The 21,276-nt window shown below is 39.2% G+C and overlaps 1 protein-coding gene across 1 annotated transcript in view; it reads right to left on the reverse strand.

Annotated features, from left to right (window-relative positions):
* FAM171A1 (family with sequence similarity 171 member A1) overlaps positions 1 to 21,276 on the reverse strand; it is a gene marked incomplete at its 5' end in the record, with an annotated part of 92,031 nt that overhangs the window by 19,778 nt on the left and 50,977 nt on the right. Inside the window, 4 exons of the mRNA XM_082015227.1 lie at positions 968 to 1,144; positions 6,182 to 6,340; positions 11,411 to 11,503; positions 17,018 to 17,245. Of these exons, the coding sequence (XP_081871353.1) occupies positions 968 to 1,144; positions 6,182 to 6,340; positions 11,411 to 11,503; positions 17,018 to 17,245 (657 nt within the window). The remainder of the gene's footprint in view (positions 1 to 967; positions 1,145 to 6,181; positions 6,341 to 11,410; positions 11,504 to 17,017; positions 17,246 to 21,276) is intronic.

Genomic DNA, 21,276 nt, shown 5'->3' on the forward strand with positions numbered 1-21,276 from the left:
TTCTGGATGTGATCGTAAACTGGCTCAAAACATTTGCCTTGCAGGGACAAAATCCCACCGATTGCCTATACAGATCCACATTTCTGGCCCCTTTTTCTTCCTCTCTTTTTCAGAGCATCTACCTTTCTCACCTTCCATTCTTCTTTTTTCCCTTGTTTTTCTTAACAACCATCTGGTACATAGTTCAGAAGGCACAGTGCAATAACTGAAGGGGAATCACCGGTACGAGACTTATGCACCCCTTAATCCTTTACACTTTGAAGGTGTAAAGAAGGCCAGCATGGTACACCGGCTAGCAATGAAAAAACAACCAAAACAAAACTAGAGAGCCCAACCCACGTATTTCTGGAAAAATCCTTGCTCACAACAGCAAGTGTTATCCTGCAATATAAAAAGCTGAGTACATTTTATAGCTTATATTGATTAGTCATTCTGTCCTTTCAAAATATATCATAAATTTTGCCTGCATGTACTTTCCTTTGTGATAGTATTAGTCAATCTCAAAGTGATTTACAAGAGAAGTCAGTATTATGTTTCCTATCTGACAGGCAGGAAACTGAGCTAGAGACAAGAGACGGATCAAAGGTCAGATAGCTGGCTGGTAGCAAAGATAAGGCTAGTTTCCATTTCTCCAGACTTCCAATTCAATGCTGCAGCGAATACGTCCCTCTGCTTCCGTCTCCGGGTGAAATAAAGTTCTTTCAAGATAGTTTTTACATGAAGTATTTAGTAATCACGAATGGTACATTTACAGAAAAAAATTTGTCTGGAAGTGGCATACAACGCTATTCAGGTATATTTGCATATATCCTACAAATTACTCGATTAATAAAACGCAGTCTTCACTCCTTTTAGAAAGAAAACAGCTTTCTGTACACTCCAGTGTACAGTAACAGAATAAATGCAGTGAGACATTAGTTTCAGACAAATGAAGCCATCTAGGCAATCACCTTTAGATGTTACCTACCAAATTTTTGGTCAAACCTCCATGCTGGAACGTGTGCATTGTGCTTCAAGTTGCTGCTTGTTGGCAGAGGCACTGTGACATAGATGGGGCCATTCACAGGGATTGGAGTCCCATCACTGTTGAGGAGATGAACACTGACTGCAGTGACAGGGGTGAGGTCATACCTAGTGCTGTTTCCTACCGAGAGAATGAATGAACATTGTGACTATAGAATTTCCCAGAATTTAAGATACACTCACATGGTTCAACACTGCAGTACTAGACTGACACATTTCTCAAGGGATGGTAGTAGTAATCTTCCCTACCTTACAAAATTCACAACAACCGAGACTTATATGCTACTCTATTTTTTTACTTAATTTTGGAAAATTCTGAAGACAAGAAAATTACAATGCAAAAATCTCCTTCACATATTTTCTCATCTTCATTAATCTTAAACTAAATACATATGAGTATCACAGCTATAATCACGGCCCAAAAAATACCTCACAAGCCTTTATTTGTATAAGCCCGTATTATAACTAACAAGTAACACTGCAAGGGTGATTGGTCGTATGTTTAAGAATGCCAGGATGTATTTCCTTTGGCCTTTCACTGAAATAAACCAAGCAAAATGGATTATTAGGATACACATTGTTATCTTCTTGTCTATGGAAGATAATAATTACTCTTTATATTTAATCTGCATGCCAGTGGACATTACTTCATGACAACACGATTTAAAAAAAAATGTTATAACCCTTCAACCATTTAACCAAATGAATCAATGACAGGGACTCATAACGAAGATATATATATATATGTATTCAGGGGGAAAGAAAGCTTTAGGTTTAAAACCAAGGAGATCTGGAGCTCAAAGCGATAGCTGTAGTAGTTTAAATCAAAGGGATGGAGCTTCGAGTCTCGTAAGGGGCTTGAGCCCACCCCGGTCCACACTGCTGCTAAGAGCAGCAGCCCTGCCGCCTCCTTCGTGCTGGCTCCACAGGTTCTGCAGCTGCTCATCCTGCTGTGGGGCTAACCTGAGAGAAGGAGCAGGGGTGCCTGGCTGGCAGAGAGTGGGGTACTGCCCCTCCGGTAATCCTGGTGCCTTACAGCAGCATAAACTGCCTGTAAAAGCTCATTTGCACCCAAAAGCGGTATGCCACCTGCAACACCAAGGCGGCCTCAGGAACACGCACCATCTCGGTGCCGGCGTTCATCGGGATGAGCACATTTCAGGGGGCAGTGGGAAAGCAGTAAGACCCTTAGGATTTCTCTTAACAATGAGTAAGTCTCAAGGAATGGCCTTTATTAAATTTGATGTCTCTGAGTAACAACTCACCAAAGTTAAGACATCACCAGGAAATGGGAGTGGGAGTGGCAAAGGAAAAGCAAAAAAAGGTAAAACTCCTCAGAATTTTAAATTCTTTTGATTTTGCAAGAGGTGCCAAACTGAAGACATGGAAAATAACCAGAAGTAACTTTGCGTGTGGCTGATTTACTATAGCTTCTACTGTGACACGCATTTTCCCCAGATTTCAAAGGTGAGTGCCACCGTTGCACAACTGCCAGGCCAAGGATGGATGAAAGCACGAGCAGGGGGTATAGACCCCGCTTTGATCTAGCGTGAACTGAGAGGCAGAAGCACATCTTCCAGCGGCATTAAAGTGCTGAGAAAATAGGCACTCTGAAGGTGGCCCCAGAGCAAGAGATAACTGGGAGAAAAAAACAGAAAAATAAGGTTTGGGAATTCAGCCAGGGTGTAGGAGAAGGTTGCCAGCCTACCCAAGCATTTTTATTATAGACTCCAGTGATGCACGGTATCATTCCTTACAGCCTCAGAATATACAGCAGAGAGACAGAGGAGGGAATTGGTGGGGAAAAAGTTGTTCCTTTATTTCTGATAGTTCAATCCGCTGCCTCTGCCATGCATACCTATAACTTCTGTCAGATTGTTGCCTGTCCCCACGTCACTGGACTTGGGACACTAAGTTTCTCAGGCTGGTATCAGAGCAATAAATTCCTGTTGCTAAGTATCATAACCTGACCACATTCTGGCATATACAAATTCCTAATGACAAAAGGTGTAACTTCAGATTTTAGAAACATTTAGATTAATATCTAAGCTTAAATTATACTTGGTATTTTACTTATTTTTAGATATTGAAAGTTCTGCATTTTTCTTTCATTACTGTCTTGATAAAGCATATCTGCCTACTATCTGTAAAAATGAGTTTTCAGCCCCAGAAAAAGCATTCTGATGGTGAAACACTTAGTAACATTTTTACTTAAGATGCACTGACACTTTGCTCAGTACTGGGCTGAACAAGTTATATTATAAGAAGAAGAAATTTCTGAAATCCACTGATGTCTGGCAAGAAGAAAGGATACTTAAGGTTGCTATCTTGCACAGTGTGTAAATGCTCATTAAAAAGATAAATTTTTCTCTTTTACGTTGTGAAGGTAAATTAAAATCAATGCTTATGAAACTCTCACATGCTATAAAACTGATAAGCACATGCACAGATTAAATGGGAATGGACTTCAATAAATGTCAGCTTTCATTTATTTCTTGTAATTTTTGACATCTAGTGACCTGTGAAGAGTTCTAAAAATAATCAGAGGAAAATCCACTGTGACTTAGACTTGTCTCTTCATAAAGAAACAAACAGCCTACAAAACCAGCAGGAACAATGGTTATTAGCCAGCTTGGTCCATTACTGCAGATGATGGAAAGTTTTTCTTAGTTTTGTTAAACCGACAAGACTTTATGAAACCATCTCACTGCTCTCCAACTGGTGATTAATACAAACAGTACGCTAACACTATACAGGTTTGTCGCTACTTGCAGCTAAATTCTTTGAATTTCATGTTTGGAACATGCCGATTCATGCAATGAATTTTCATTGCTCCATATTACTACTTCAACACCCAGCTGGGATTTTGTGAAAACTGTGGAACTCACAGAGAATCTGTTTTAACTAAAGCAACTGTAAAGTCACTCCAGATAAATACTAGCCAGAAAACTGAGCTGATTGAAACAAATGGGAGGACCTCTCCAAAACTCTACAGACATGTAAGCAAACTGTGAAAGAACAGAAGAGTAACTGGGGGGAAGGAGAAGTGGGAGAGAGGGGAGAAGGGACAATGCTCAGGACCACTCAAGAATTTCCCATGCAAATTAATGCTAAGTTTTTTCAGAATTCTAAAATTTGTACACATTTTTCTTTTTCTCTTGAGAACAGAAATATTCAAAAATGCCCAGCAGGTGGTGATCTCATTTTTTATGCCTTCAAAAGTTTTTCAGGTGGAATCTTCACCAAGTCGCTTGGAGATGAAGAAAAGGAAATCAATTCAATTTTAGGATTTTAATGTTTAATGTTTCCACAGCAGTAGAAACTGCTATTAAAAATGGAGGACATTTCACCTATACTATAATGCATATACTAATATATTGTATTTGTAGTCTGTATTATACCATACTGAATACTACAGTATTCAGAAAACAAGGCTCTTCTCAGTCTCTTAAACCCCATTTCTTTGCCCATCATTTTGGTCTTTTGTGACATACTTTTACTTGAAGGCTAATAAAAGTCCAATCCAGGGCTCCCATGCTCAAGTAGAAAAGTTCCTGTCATGCAAGCATACAGAAGACTAAAAAACCAAGGGTGTGTTCATCTGTTTTTTTAGGAGGCTAAGGAGGTAAAGCAGGAGAAAGATGATGCCCAGTTGTGTAGTTCCCATGACAGGTCATTGTCTGAAATCTTGGCAAGACCTGTTTTCACTAAATAAATGCAAGGGTGGGAAGTTGGGTTGCAGAGTACTAAGGAAATATTTGGGAGAGGAATCCCACACACATTGCCAACAGTTTGTTCAGTAGGTTTAGAGATAAAAGGGAAGGAGATGAGGAAGTAGACAGATGAGTGAGATCAAGTGCATTCCTTCGTTTTAAAAAAGATAAGAGATATTTGATCCTGTCTGAGTATGAAGAGCCAGAGAAAACTGAAGGTTGAACATGAGAATAGGGAAATGACAGAGACATAGAATGAGATAGGATGAGATGTACTCACTGGAGCAGACAGAAGGACTGGAGTAAGGTGGCAGACACGTTTCTAATTGTAATAGAAAAGGAGATACTTGGATTTGTACAAAGGGAAAGGGAAATTTATTTTTCCTTTTTTTTTATTGAGGAAAAGCTAGCAAGCTCAGTACATGCTGTTTACATGCATAACCTAGCATCCAAAATCACCTAGATCAACACATCACAAGCAAATGCGTCCTGAGAAACAGCAGGAAGGGACCTCAAGGGATTATTTAGCCTGCTTCAAAGCAGGCTCAGCTACGCCTCTGCCATCCTCACAGGGGATTATCTAACTCTGTCCAGCACCCTCAAGCAATTGATTCTACAGCTTAAACTATCCTCACCACAGCAAGGTTTTCTTAATCACTCATCTGAATCTGTCTCGCTGCACTGCAAAGTCCACTGCTTGCTTTCTAACCCAACAGGGACACAGAAAACATTATTCTCCTTTTTACAGCAGCTTTTTAAGAATTTGAAGACTTCTGTGCCCAATTTTTCTATTTTTCTGTAGTCTACACAACAACAATTATTTCAATCAAGACTAAATGAGAACTGGATTAACAGTAACAGGTAGTTGCAGTCATAAAAATGTGTTACAGCTTTGAATTTAACAGTGGTTATGTTTCTAGTATGAATTTTCATTGTTTTCTCTTTGGGCCTAATTGAATCCGCACATTTTTGGCTAAAGCTAGATTCAAAAGTATTAACAAAGCCATTGAAATAACTCTTAGCTAAAACAACACAGTATTAAATCCTTGATATATAGGCAATTTATTTTAGAGAAAAATTGAACAATAATTTATGGTATCCTCAAGTTAAATTTTCTTTTGTTCCTCCATATTAACCTGCATTTTTGTATGTTCAAATGTATGTGCACATTTGGAGACTTAACTCTAAACTACAAGTGTAACAAACTTTTCTGATCTCCCAGAGCCAAGGAGTCTTCATCTTTGCTATTCAGTGGCCCCATTTAAGGGATAGCGGACGTTGCCCTCTTGCTTATTGAAACAGCATTTTGGGAGGGCAGGTGAACCTGTCAGGTCATCCAAATTTTGAAGAATGTTTGCTGGAACAGGGAATGGAAAAAAAGATATGGTCAAAAGTTGATCCCTGGGCCAAAATGAAATCAGAGCAAAACCAAAGTAGTGTGTTACCTGTTCCATTTCCATCTAATCCCTGCAAATAAGGAAAACTGTCCACTTCCCAGGGTGAACTGGCTGCAGTTAGATATGCTGTCAAATCACTGTAGCTAGTGTTCTCTGGTAATTTCACAGATCTTCTCTGAAAGTGAACTTGTGGCTGAGTCCGTGCACCTAAAAAAATTAAAAGTGACTTTATACCCAAAGCAGGCAGAATAGTTAGGTGTTCATATTTATGGAAGTGCATTTACTTTTTTTTTTTCCATTATAAATTGAAATGGCTTGACAAGGACAGACATATCAGAAGCCTATTATAAAAGAGGAGGAAAACTAGTATTTTTACATTTATTTGGCAGTTGTCATTATTTTTCCACAAGTATCGCTGAGCAAAATTGTGAAAGCATCTGTCAGAAGCTTTTCTGACCATGTTATTTGCCAGGATCACCTCAAATTTCATTACACGCTTCTTACAGTGAATAGAACTGAAATTAAAACTGAGTTCAGAGGTAGGGCATGTGAAAACTTAGAAAAGCATCCACTTCTGTTTAAATTCTGTTTTTCTTGAAACAGCAAGATAAATTTAGTTTACACTCCTTAAAAGTGACTTTCTAAGAGACTACAATTCTACCTGTAGTCCCAATTAACTTGTGTAATTTCCATATTTAATTTTAACAAAGCTTTGGACACATTAACTATCACTAGTACTAAGATAATAATCACTTTTTATTTAAACCACTGGATAAAAAGATTCACTTGACAAAGCCTGAGTGAGAAGAGTTTCCATATTTTCCCATGCAAAGAACACATCTAAATAGAACCACATAACTTGGCATGTAAGATTTCTCTCTTTTCCTCCATCTTGTACAGTTTCAGTGTTTTTTTCAAGATCACTACATGTTAATTGAAGGGTCTTTGCTGCAACACTACTTAAGACTGCGTCATGTACTTTCATGCACTTCATGTCTCATTTAAATCTCAGTTTATAAAGTCAATAGTCTTTTTCAATGGATGTTCACCAGTGATACTGTTTAACAACACACAGCAAGACTCCATCTGCAAGTTTGTGTGTGCAACATGCAAATTAATTTTAAAATCAAATGCTATTGTATTCTCCAAAGCTCATTTTGAATATTCACAGAACACTCCCCACACAGCACAAAATCAAGAGGCAAACCGTTTTTTTCTTAATTCACATTTGAGTATGTGGTTCAAAGATGTCAACTCAAAATAATTTTTCTTCTTTTCCCCTATTAGTCTCTGGCAGCTCTTTTAGGTTACATGTAACTTCGCTGCGAGAAAGATTAAAGAGCTTGACTCACAACTCCTAAACTTTATAACTGCCAATGTCATTAACCAGGAGACTGGAATCTTTTCTTGCATTATTTTGTAGCAGGAGCTCTAGCTATGTGAAAACTTATATAAAATTCCACAGAACAAACTTTGTACTGGCCAACAAAAATTGCTATGTAGGCGGGCAAGAGTCTCCAAAGAGCTCATCATTGTTTAGCTGTCATTTCTTTGGTAATTCTGCAAGAAAATGCTGTAAAACAACTTTTCTTTTTTAATTTCTGAAACATTTAAGTATTTACAGCAAGCAGGCTGTATCCCTAGGTGTTTAAGATAATCATTAAACATCACCCATGTGAAATGGGAAGAAACCTCCCTTACCCAATTTCTAGGCTTAAATGGAAAACAACATAAAAGACTAAATAAATTGACTGCAATGAACTCAGGGAAAACTTAGCTCTTGAGTGCTCTGCAGTACCGTTGTAGTTTGCTGTACCTCAGGGACAGATCTGCTCAAGCACTCGGGAACCTCTGACTGCGCTGCTGAGCGGGATCCTACGGCCCGCAGGGATAAGCATCCACAGTAACAAAACAGGAAAAAAAACCCACAATAAAGAAACCAGCATTAGGATTGTCACTAACAGTTCCATGTAAAATTGTAGGATTTTCTGTTGTCTAAATCTCTGGTTAAGATGAATTATTCAAGTTGCCAAGAACCAGTATTACGTTTCCGAAGAGCCGAAATAATTAAGAATTAAAAACAAAGTAACTGTAATTGAGTCTGTAACCCAGCAGTTTATGCAAAGCTCTGGGGTTTTCTCTTAAAAATATGGTTGTTTTGTAGCACTGGGAGAGCCACGAGCTACCAAATTTAACTGGATAAGGAGGACTCAGAAAGCCAACCTCAGTTTCATGAATCCTGCAAGTAACACAAGGCGTTCCTATGGCTGAGCCCCAAACCCAGCAGGAAACCTGCACAGCAATCAAGTCGGATGCAAGTTTTAAGGTGGAAGAAATGGCTTCCTCTGCAGATAATGCATACACATACAATAAATCTGTGCAGAGTAGTTAATTCACACCCTAGATTAACAAACTCCTTGATATTAACAGTCACCCAAAACCTGCCACTCACCCTGACTCTCCTCTCGTATCCTCAGTTGGGTCTCCACAAACCCAGCAAGAGACTTCAAAGGGGCAGAAGACTGGGAGCTACCAGCAAAAGGCTTATGAGGGAAGCAGCTACCAAGGTTTTTGCCCTCTCTCACCACCTTGCTAGAAGATAATCCAACGTACTCCTTTAGCAGAGGTCAGAGAGGATTTTGGGGCATATGTTTGGGAATAGACTTATTGAGGGAACTGGCAGCGGCAAAATGGAGAGAAAGACTTGTGCTGACCAGACTCTTCGACTATTTTTCAATAAGTCAACACTTATCAATACGAGTGGATTATTATTGCTTCTATTACTGAAGATGCCTAGTTTTGACTTATAAAACCCAAACACATTCAAGTATAAAATTGGCATGTGAGCTCTTTCCACTTGGCTAGTGCCATGAGGTAAAGGACTGCTAAGCACTGATCTTATCCTCTTTAAACATCCTGTTGTCAACACATCGGCCAAGATTCAAATGCTGTCAGCTCCAGTTTGACAGCCCACACTTGAAGATGTAACCATCTCAAGGAGTCCCTGTAAGGCACCTCTTGTCACACTGGATGTGACACGTGGCATCACACCGGCATTTGAGCTTCAATCTATGTGAAGTAACATCTGAAGTACCATCAGTTCATGCTCTGATTGCTCCTATGTCAGAGGCAGATAGAGGGTACCCATACAGCTCCCATTCACTGAATGCTGAAGTTCAGCTCATCACTGTGCTGGCATTAAATAACTTAAATGACTCAGTGGCTGGCAAGCTCCATCCCTCGCAATTACTGACAGAGAGCAGCAGTGGATTGTAATGCCATCATGAAAATGAAGCTGGCTGCATCAACTCAGACAAACTTCTCAATTGCATAATAAGTTGCTTGCTTGATTAATTATTCAAAAGCAACTGGTAACTTATTGTACTATACAGGCCTTTCTTTCCCTTTGACTGGTGCTTCAAACACCAGTGTTCCCAGTCTGTTCCTGGTATAATGAGTTCTGTTTTGCTCTCGTTGTTGCACTAAGGTAACTCCTGATCAGCTCTTTTGAAGCAGCACAGAGTTACTGAGAAATAAACTGGAGAAATAACAGAGAAAAACTAGGTCACAAGGATTTTGGATCGAGACTAGAGAGGCTCCATTCAAATGCTGGTACAATGTCTAGGCTGTCTTTCATTTAGGTTTCATCACAAGAGAATTCCCAAGAAAAGGAGCGTGGGCTGGTCCCATAAAATAGTTTTTACTAGGCAAGACTCAGAGTTTAAATTCCAACCCTTAGAATACTCTGGGTACCATTTTCTTCCTTTATCCTCTTTCTGCTATACCAGCAGAACCAGTTATATTATTCTAATTTAAATATATTGGGGACACCTTATTGGGATCAATTCACTGAAGGGAGAAAGATTAAGTGGAAAATATTTATGAGAGTCACTTGGCTGTTAAATGTCCCTCTAACCCTTTAACGTCCCTGTTTTTTTGAAGAAAGGAAGCTGTAAACATGAGAAGATTGTTGTTTTTAAGTTAATTGCATAATAGCACATTTGCATAAGAATAAGAGTGTTTAATACACCATGCTAGTAGAATACTGTTGGTAAACAACTTTTCATGTTTTGTCTAATGGAATCCCTTGTGGTTTAACACAGTTCACCACCCATCTAATCTAACCTGTTAGATGTCAGCTCTCAAACTGCAGAATATACGTACGGCAGCTGTGCTGTTCTCCAGCTCCTTCTAAGCTTTCCATCAGCTACCTAATTTGTTTAGTGCTTTTTCAGCTCCAGTCATATCTAGCGCTATCGTTAATGAAAAGCCTATTGTGTCTGTATGGTTTCTAACCATAAAAAAAGATGTCAGGAAGGCATAATTGTATTGTATTCCCTCAGATAAAAAAATATTATCTTGGAATATTATTGAAGGTAGTATTCCCCTGTTTATTAACTATCTGGTAGAGTTTAAAATGATGGTAATCATAATACATGTGAATAAGACATAGTTTATGCACAATAAGAGTGCTCACAGCAAGGATGTCCCCTTGTTTTGGCTTGTCAAGGTATCTTTAAAAACTTCTGTTCTTTTGTTAGCAGACTTACCTCAGCTATTACATCAATTGGGCTAAGTTAGGTCAGATCCCAAGGTCAGAGGAACATTTTATTCTTTACTGTGCAATTCAGAAAACACAGTGTTCTTCTGACTGATACTACAGTTGCTTTAACTTCTGTGTTTGGCCTTAGGAAAAGGTGATTCGAACTTTATTCTTCTAATACAGTGGGTTTCATCCTGTAGTATGTGGGTTTGCAGGCAGTCTGATAAGGGGTCCACAGGAAGTACTTAAGAAAAGCAAGTTTATAAAGATAGGGTATGCAACAATGCAGATGTGAGAAATTTTCCATTTTTCTATGCCCTAAATTTCTAAGGCATTCACCGTAGGAAGGAAGAAATGAAATAAAACCAGAGAAAATTCTTAGACAATAAGAACACCAGAAAATCTTTACTGCAAGTGTGGTTAAATGAGGCTAGATGAAAAAACATCCAACAGATAGTGAAAGAAATTTCATCTCCAGCTCTCAAATAGAACACTGAAGTCCAAACTTGTTTATTACCACGTAACTCAAATTCCCTAGTCACAGCAGTTAGGGAAGAATTTAGCTATTAATCAGTTTGCTAAAACCATCCCACAGAGGAGTGTTCCTCAGGGAACTCAGAAGTCCCATGAAATACCAGTCTCACCCACGGGATCGAGTTCAGAAAGTAGCGGGCTGTCATGCTTTTTGTTTAGTGTCACTCAAATTTCCATTTGACTTCCAAAAACCATCATACCTTGAAATCCTGAGACTATCTGGACTACATCGTCATAGACCATCAGGGTAGCTGAGCGTTCGGGAAGAAGGCCGAGACTCAGTGAAGAGAACACTGTGGGAGAGAAGTGGTTTAAGTGGGATATATTTGAATTCTTACAAACATAACCCAACAACAACAGCACTTACTTTCTTCTACGTTTTTGCAAAAGCAGGCCACCCAAACTATTAAAACCATACTGTATACATGACAGAAGTCACATGCATTTTCTAAACCAAATAATTAAATTGCCAGAGTAATCATTATTGAAGTAAACAACATGTTCTACGCTTTGACTCCTGCAAGTCATGCATGGTAGCTCAAAGTACAGAAGACTGCAGTGTAAAGCAGGATTTCAGGTTATAATTCCCAGCTCCACAGAAAGACATGGCATTACATAAAGAGGAGTGAAACACTAGCTCAGTCTGACAATTATATATTTTTCTGTGAAATGGCTATACTTCTTAACTCAGGAAGATTTTAATGAAACTTAACTTTTAAATACTTTGAGATGCTTACATAAAAAGTCATACAGAAAGGCAAAGTATGATGACTAAGTCTGAATAATTTGCTTTAAAATACAGCATGTCCTTACTAAGTCACCACCTACACCACAGAAGTGCTATATGTAGCAGAACTACTGTCATTCTACCAGTGGTGTGAAAGGGGACAGATACAATGGTATTTGCTGCAAGAACCTCCTTTGTCACTGGGTACTGACATTCCTTACGGGGGGCTATATCTGTATGCACACACATCTTTGGAGAGTGAAGAACATGATACAACTTCATGCCAAGTTCTTCAGACCCAGAAGATCAGAAATAAGTACAGAGTTAGCCACCGAGCGCATCTGACACCCGCACCCACGAAAACAGTAAGAAGTAGACCTGCCTGCAGTTCATGCATGGCTTTCAAAGATAGAAGGAGAGGAGGAGATTAATGCAGACTAATACTTTTTAGTAACTGGGCAGAATCCCACATTTGCACCAGGAAAGAACTCATCCCATTCTGAAGTGATCACAAGCTGAGGAAGACATTTCCAGATCTGATTAACAAAAGAATAGTGCAAGCTTTTCTGATTTTCTGGAGCTTCATAAGTTTCCTCTAAATGAGTATGTATTACTTAATCCAAGAGACCATATAGATGTTAGCTACAAAGAGGGACACTGTACACTATTTCTGTTTTACGAAATACATTCTCTTTTTAAAGATCAGAAATTTTAGTGTTTGGGAGAAATACAGGAGAAAGGAGAAGAAACTAGGAGAAACACACTGATAAGAACCACGATCTAAGAGATGGTCTTAACAACATATATGAACATTTTAAAAAAAAAATCACGTTATTGCAAGCACAGATGAGAATTTTCTTTCCAGTGCTCTACGTGTGAAACAGATCTACACATCAGGCAACATAAGTAATAAAGCCTAGTGTAAGTAGCACTAACGCCACACAATTACAAAATTTGTTTGTCTTTACTCCAAAAACTTAATTTATATGAAGAAAGCTAATATAATTTAGACACCCTGGGGAGCTCAATACAATAAACTGTGCCAACATCTTCCATATATGCCAGACTATAATGCATATATAACCTCTAAACTTCCCCTGGGCTCTTCTGCACAATCTTCTCTCAGCAGGCAGAAAGTCATAGTTTTTAAGGCCAGAAGGATGACTGTGATGATCCAGTTTTACTCCTGTATAAGCCTCCTCTTAATTAATTACTGTTTCAGATCAAATAGCTCTGCTTAAACTAGAAAACATGTGTAGAAAAACTATCCAATTTTCTTTTAAAGGAGTCTGGTTGTGAAGAACACACCACAACATCACTGTTCTAGTAAATAATTATGAGGGCAGTTAAACTGTGTGCCTTTTTACCCATCAAAATTTATTGAGGTTAGACTTCCAGCCATTTGATCTTCTTTTTATACAAGCCCGCTAGACAGAATAGTTCTCTTACCCATTTCCTGTTCTCTATGCGGGTACTGATGGACTACGATCAAATTACCCCATGAACTTTCTCTCTGGTGAACAAAATAAATTAAGTACTTCCAAGTCTTTCCCTGTAAGCCGTATTTTCCAATCTTTTAATCACTCCTGATATAACCCTGCAGTTTTAAACATTTTTCTTGAAGTATGCATCCAGAACTGGACTCAGATTTCCCTGAGTGGCCGCACCAAGGACAAATTCTGAAATACTATACTCCACCTTAGCCTTTACATTGTTTTACAGCTAAGGATCAGATTATTCCGCTTTCTTGCAGTGCTGCATTGGGAGGTTATTTTCAATCATTCATCTACCATGACTCACATGTCTTCTGCAGAGTCACTGCTTTTCAGATAAGCTCTCCTCTCCCAGAAATACCATGATCATCCTCTGCTCCTAGAACTACATTTCACTACAGGGAATACCATGGTTTGCTTTGACTGACCCTACCAGCTAGTCTAACTGTGCTGCCCCAGCAACTTCCCTCTCTTCATGGCAGACACTGCTCCAAAATCATCCTCTTACATACGGACGACCAGTCACAATTTTTTTTTCTTCAAAATTATTTACAAAGAAAAATCTACGTGTAGCTCAAAGCAGATAGATGAGCACATCTTCCATCATGAACACTTCAACAACTCAAGTGATGTTAAATTAATGAACTGTTAATAAGTGGAGTCTGCTGATAAATAGTTTAATGGAAAAAGAGATCTTAATCTTTTCCTCCTACCATTTATCACTATGTAAATAAATAATCCTCCTGCTTAAGTGGTAAAGAGCTATTAATTATTTTGGTTAATACAAGAAAAGTTTACTAGCTTACTCCTTAAATAGTACTCCTTATACTCCTTAAAGTTATTACAATAATATCACAAGTTCACTGGCTGCACAGCTTTTCAGCGTAAGTTTATATCTAATGCATATTGACTGTGACGGAAGAATCCTGATCCTTGGGCAAAGTCCTGCGACAGCACTTTAAACATTACCACCCTATAGCTCTCAAACCTATTCCCTGCTCGTGGTTGTCATTTCCACATTTGAAGTAAATGTGTCCATAGTTCATTTACCACAGCACACAGGACAACACATGAGTTTAAACCACTGCCGTGGGTGGAATGCTGTTCAGAATGGCGTATCTGCTCTGTGGGGTGACAACTACTAGTACTGTTAAAAGGCATTTTCGGGAAATGAGGATCCTGCTGTATACCCCGCTGTGCCCAGACTGCACACTGCAGAATCAAGATTTAAATATGCTGCCTTTTCCACATCGTTCAACTCAGATTAAAAATAACAACCAAACTTGCATGGTTTTCAAAACTTCTATACTGTGCTGGTTATGAGCATGATAGGCATTTAAATACAGGGCATTTAGATACATATAGAATATATATCTATATATTCTATACAGAACGAACAGTTCTTGGAATGATTTTAAAGATAAAGGCATCTTAGTCAACACGAAAAATAACAGCCTAAGTATCTTGGGCCTGAACTTTTATGTCATGTCCCTTTTAAGGAGTAATTCAAAGAACAGCCCTATTAAATCTACATGGGGCATATCAAGTTGTAATTTGCTTTTTCTTTAATCAAAGAAAGGATTAAGTTCAAGGTACAGAAAGCTAAAGAAAGGATTCTACTCCCAATTAAATCAATAGCAAACTATCTACCAGTTTCAATAGGGGAAGATCAGAGGTGAAAGGAATCTATTTTCTGAGTTAAGCTCACATGTCAGCTGTGGAAAGAAATACTTTGTGGAAACTATACAATTACTGTTCTTTAAACTTCAATGACTTACCAAAACAATAATGTCATGTTTGACTCCTTTTCCTCAAAATCAATATTTAAGAAAAAGCAACAAGCAAAAAACTTAACCAAACAAACTTCGGGCCATGGAAGAGTAGGTTGCATTCAAAAGATCTAGGGTATGAGTCAGAAAGATATGAGACACAAGGCAAGAAAAGGTTCAGGCCAGAAAAGGTTACTGCATACTTTAATCATATATGATTGTGTCTTAAGTACATGAAGTATGCTGAAGAAACTGCATTTCATCTTATTTAAACAGAAAAAAACCCAAGGAAATTTCTAAACAGAGTCACAGAACAACTATGGTTGGAAGAGACCTTTGGAGGTCACCTGCTTCAATCAAGCATGAGGGTGTCCCATTAAGTTTTGAGTATCTTTTAAGACAGAGATTTCAAAACCTTTCTGGGCAACCTGTTCCGATCTTTGACTATTGCTGCTGTAAAGATTGCTCCCTTTTACTTATTTGAAACTCTCCTTGCTGCTACTCATTTCAGTTGCTTCTTATTCTTTCACTATGCATGTAAGAACCTGGCTTAGTCTTTGCTATAGCTCCATAAGTAGCTGGAAAACATGGCAGAATACAGTAGAGGAAATGTGGAAGAAGCCAGTCTATCTTATCTGAAGCAAGTGAATGCAGATAAGTAAAGAGCATGTTGAAATGCCTAAAGCATAATTCTAGGTTTGAAGAGATTCAAGTTCCTTTCCCCATCTGAAAATACATTTGTTGCTTGACCTTGTGGCAAGACACACCATCCCTCTGGCTATGTTGATACTAAGAAATAAAATGGAGCCAAGGCATGGGATTGAACACTGCCCTGGGATCATTTATACTACTTAAATATTAGTGCACTTAAAACCTGGCATGGCTTTGGCCTGGGCTAATTATAAAATCTGAGGTGATACTTAGATGTGATTTGGATATAATACAAGCCTGGGACCATTCCCAAACTACCTGGAACCTAACTGTGGCTGGGATTAGAGGAAAGGCAGTTGAAAACCAGGGATGTGACCTTCATCTAGTTGTTTCGTCTCGAGGTCTGAAAGCCACCCTCAATCTGTTCTATTTAGCAGTACAGAAATAGTCTTCGTGACTCCGTTTCCCCTCTTGTACAACTGATGTAAAGTCTCCCACTACCCATAAAATTTGGAGCCATTCTAATAAAAACTAACATGCAAGTATTAGTTATATTTGTTTGCCTGCAAAAGAAACAAACCATGCTAAGTAAGTTGGAAAAAAATCCTTACATCTGGACAACATAATTGCAGATTAAAACTGTCCTATGGACACGGCCAAGAACTGAAAGGCCAGGACTTCTTTTGTACTACAAAAAAAGTAGTAGTACAAACTACTACAAAGTAGTAGTACTACTACTACTTTTTGTACTACAAAAAGTAGTAGTAGTAGTTTTTGTACTACAGCCTACAGTGCAACAGTTATTGCTACACCTTGGGAGAGAAACGAATGAGTACATCACAGCTACTGAAACAAAGCACTTGGAAGCAAAGTTCTGATAAAGAAAAAGATCTGGAATAGATTTGTATTTTCTGTGGAGCTGTAAGAGCACCAACAGTTGTTTGAAAACTGATGTAGCACTGTATCAAGGAGAGCCAGGAGGAGAGTGAATCTCTCTACAGCCCTGATGTCACAGTTCAACTGAGGAAGAAACCTTGCTTTTTTTTGAAACTCACAGATGTTCTTCCTCACATCCAGGATAACAAGCATTAAAACACATCATACAAAACTGTGTAACTTCCTTTAGATGCAAAATCTTACCTCAGAACAAAAATAAAGATCTCTTACCAGGCAATCTTACAGGTTTCCATGGTGCAGAATTTGGCACATATGCATGTTTACTAGCAGTCACTATCAGCTGATTGCCCAACTTATACTGAAACTTGAGGAAGGCAGTGCCATCTGCTCCTGAGGTTCCAGATGCAATGGAGATCTGGTTGGTAAAAATCTCAATGAAGGCTTCAGTTACTGGCTGATGTGTGCTGGCATCGCTTACATGGACCTTCAGCGTTACTTCTGTAATGACAAACAACCACAGCAATTATTGTCCAAAAAGCTCCTGTAGGAGGCAGCAGTTAGAACATGCTAGCACACCAATGACCAAAAAGACATGGGGCTCAGTGCTAACCTCTGACACTTCGGTCGCAAAGTACGACCTCTTGTCCTGGCCTGCAGTTCTCCATTTTGGGCAGTCACTCTTTAGAGACACTGCCGATTCTGCCACAAGTCATTCCAGGTTCCGAACTATTGCCCTACTACTAAGTCCAGCAGTGGAGGCATCTATATTCCACCTATGACCCACATGCAGCTGGGCAGCACATCACCAGGGGCAGGCAATATTTCCTTTGATGGGCAACATGTCAATCTCACAGTAGCATCCTGATTCAAAATGTGTGTGCTATCAAACATCATGTATTAGTCACAGGTAGCACGGCTCTCTAAGGTCCCTGCCTTGCTGTGCCTCTGCTCCACCCAGCCTTCCCCAAGCACAGCGGGGAGGGCAAAAGGCTGGAAGCGGGCTGTGCTCCCTCACCCCTTCCCCAAAACATTTCTCTCTTTGTGTAGCAAAGGAACAGAGGAAATCTGCTGTGACAGAAGCCCAGGAAGAAAGTGGGCAATGGAGTGGGCTGTGTTACAGTTGGAGACTTTGAAACCTGGTGGCAGAGGTTGCCCCAGCTGGCAGAGGACTTCCCTGGTGATGTCTAACCAAGACTGTGAAATCCCACAGGATCCTCAAACCACAGGATGACCAGGTGGGACGCAGAGTGCTAGAAGTGAGGAAGAGAGGAACACTTTCCCCCCCGCCTCCCTGTTCACTGGCCCTTTTTCCAAAGGGGCAAAAAAGTCACAGCCCCCATTGATATCTGCTTGTCAGCCCTGACACTACTGTATTACCGGTCCCCACGTACAACTGGTGGGTACAAGAAGCAAAGAAGTTATGGTTATGGCAGTCAGAAGAATCATACATCTTATAGACATGCAGTCAGAAGCTAACACAATGGACTACATTTTCCTTGAGTAATTTGCCGTTTTTCCAGAAACTAATTACTTGTTTAAATGTTTCCAGATGTACAATATTTGTCCACTCCGGGGCACTGCTATGACTAAACCATGCATTGTGTCACCAGGCTTTTGTTACATGAAGTGGAGTGGCTTGTGCAAGACAGTCCCTCTGGAAGGCATTCCTCTATATCTATGACTATTCTTCTGCCCCTCCAATAGTTCCCCTGCCTCATGCTCTGAAGTAGCAGCTGTTGCCTTTCTTCAGTAACTGTGACTGAAATGCAGTGCTGTGTTGAAAAGAACCAGCAATGGTCCAATGCCTCCATCAAGCCACTCATGGATTTTTTCATTTACAGTCGCCTTGTTCTCCTAAATGATTAACTACCTCCTTCTTTTCTCTTCTCTCCCACTCTCCCTTTTCTATCGTTCTCGCCCTCATCTTTGGAAATTCTGTTGTTCTTGCATGAAGTCCCCTACCTCAGCTTACTCCACTCCCCAAGGTAGTGGATGATATTTTGCAAACTTCCTTTTTGTATCAGGGGAATTCAACCACTAACAAGCAAGACGCTCACACTCCACATGCAACTTGTTTCTTCATGTGCTGCCCAGAAAAGAGAGCATGACCTCCTTTTCATATATCTTTAAAAACAATATATTGATTTCTACAGAATAGTATTGGTGGTACAGTTCTGTTTTATTACCACTTTGCGTTGTGATTTTAAGAACTTATTTTGGTGTAAGCCCTGAGCCAGCAACACGTAAGACCAAGAAGAACAACAAAAAACTTAACAAAATCTCTGTTATGAATTTCAACAGTGAAATGACACAACCAAGTATGCAGAGAAACATACTGTAACAATATAAAATTTTTAAAGGATGTCAGGATCCAATACAAAAATATCAGCACCTCTGTCCTAAGGGCATTTCAGCCAGAAAGATATCAGGCCCTTTTATAAGCAGAGACCTTCTGTCTGAATCCTACAGTACAGAAAATATAAACACCAGGCAGCCCTGAACAAAAACCCCATTAGAGAAATTCATCATCATCACAGCCCTCACTTTAGAACTTGGCAGTTCAGGATGCCAATTTAGAGGGGATCAGCATGAAATACATTCTAGCTATTAAAGATTCTGGACTTGTTCCCGGTTTTGCATTTAGTAGTCAAAGAAAACAGCGTATATAAGAAAAACAGTGTCCATACATTCTGGTATACATGTACAGAATGCCTCCTTAGAAACCTTGCCTTGACCACGAAGCAACTTGAGAAATCTTGTGCATGTGAAAGGCAGACACATTAATCAGAGGAGGAACACACATGTGTTTATATATTTACAAACTGTACATGTATTTACAAATGTGAGGGCAAAAAGCGACATAAGTTTTTATTTTCAAAATGTGCAGGAACAATATGCTTAGATCCAAAGCCAGATAGCTGTGCTGTTAATGGTTCCCACTTTGAATTGCCTAGCAAAGAATGCTGAAGAACAGATGCGGTTAAGAATAATGGGTCATGCATTAAAAAAAAGCAAGGAAAGAGGACAAGCTGAACATTGTGGTTAGCAATTTCAGTAACATGAAAGTTTAGCCTTTCCTCAAACAACCACAACCACATATAAGAAGGAACCGAACCAAGGAGCTCTGGAATATTAAGTACCAATCAAGGAAGAGGATAAGGAAACAACAGAGGTATCAAATCTATTTAATTCCTTATAGACATCCAAAATTCTAGACTAGAGGCTACTACTAAAATTGATCAAGAGACAAGACTGATAAACAAAACTTTTCCTGTATATACAAGTATACAACAAGAGAGCTAGCCATGGGTATCTCCAGTAGGAAGTTCCTTTATCCTTTACTCTATAGCTATATAAGGTCTTCTGTCTGCATCCTTCTCTCTTTCTGATAAGGAAGGATAAGGGTTTCCAAAAATCCTGTTTCCAAATGGAAATGACAAAGGCCATCACCTAAGATGGAAGATTGATGTCCTGAAAGGCAATGGACTGGAACTGCTGTTCCTAACCACAGTCCCTAGATCAGACACTGGGCTTTTCTTCTCCTCCTTTTTAATATTTAGACTTGTTTTTTTTTTTCCTGAGAAGATAGAGAAAATCCTAGCAGCCTGAACAACACTAATTCCTTTTCATGTGTTATCTTCCCTGACATACGTGCAAAATGTATAAAACTTGCTTAATTCAGGGCTTTCTCCCACGCAACAGCTCCTTTTTCTTCTTATCTAATGCAGCAGTGAAGTCATGAGCACTAAACCTACATTATCACAGTAATTTCCACAGCAACAGAATTATTACAAGCTTTAAACTGGAGAGAAACTGTTGAAGAAAACCTCCTCTCACACAGTGAGAGTGATGAGAACAATCTATAGAGACTACTATGAAAACTTAAAGCTATACAGTAAGTTTCAGAACTGTTAGGAGATATTCAGGCACTTCTTGAAGAACAGGAGAACTGAAGAAGGGAAAGAAAAGAGCAGAGTAAGGACAGCAAGTGATCCAAGATCAGTCTGACCTCAAATTAATAGGCAGGTCTTAGACCAAAGCATTAGGTATAATAAGAGAAGTATGTAATTGGAAAAAGATGCTTAGAAGACTCATTATTAGCTAAGGAATAGAGTCTTTAAAATATCTGGCAAACTTTTTAGTTGGTACTCTCAGCAAAACAGTGGGGATAAAGCACATACATTATTCTTGAGTTTTACAGCCTACCACAGCAAGGAGCTCACACAGAATTAAAGACACATGGACTCAGAGAAGGAAGGACATCTGCAGTAAGTGGGGAATACGATGGAGGCAGGGAACAGAAAGCATTACAGCAAATGAACTCCAAGAACGTGAACTGCTAAAGAGAAGCATGCTTCATTCTTCCAGATATTTGTGACACTGTTGTGCTTTCTATTATTTACTATGTGGGAATATTCAATTACCAAGTTCTGAAAGAGCTTTGCTCTGTGCTACTAGTGAGGTCCTGGAGGAAAGAAGGGGAACTAAAGGTGCACAGCGCTGATGGTTCCTCACTGCAGAGCAAAGCA

This window comes from Phaethon aethereus (genome assembly GCF_964289735.1).
Source record: "Phaethon aethereus genome assembly, chromosome: 2".
NCBI lineage: Eukaryota > Metazoa > Chordata > Aves > Phaethontiformes > Phaethontidae > Phaethon > Phaethon aethereus.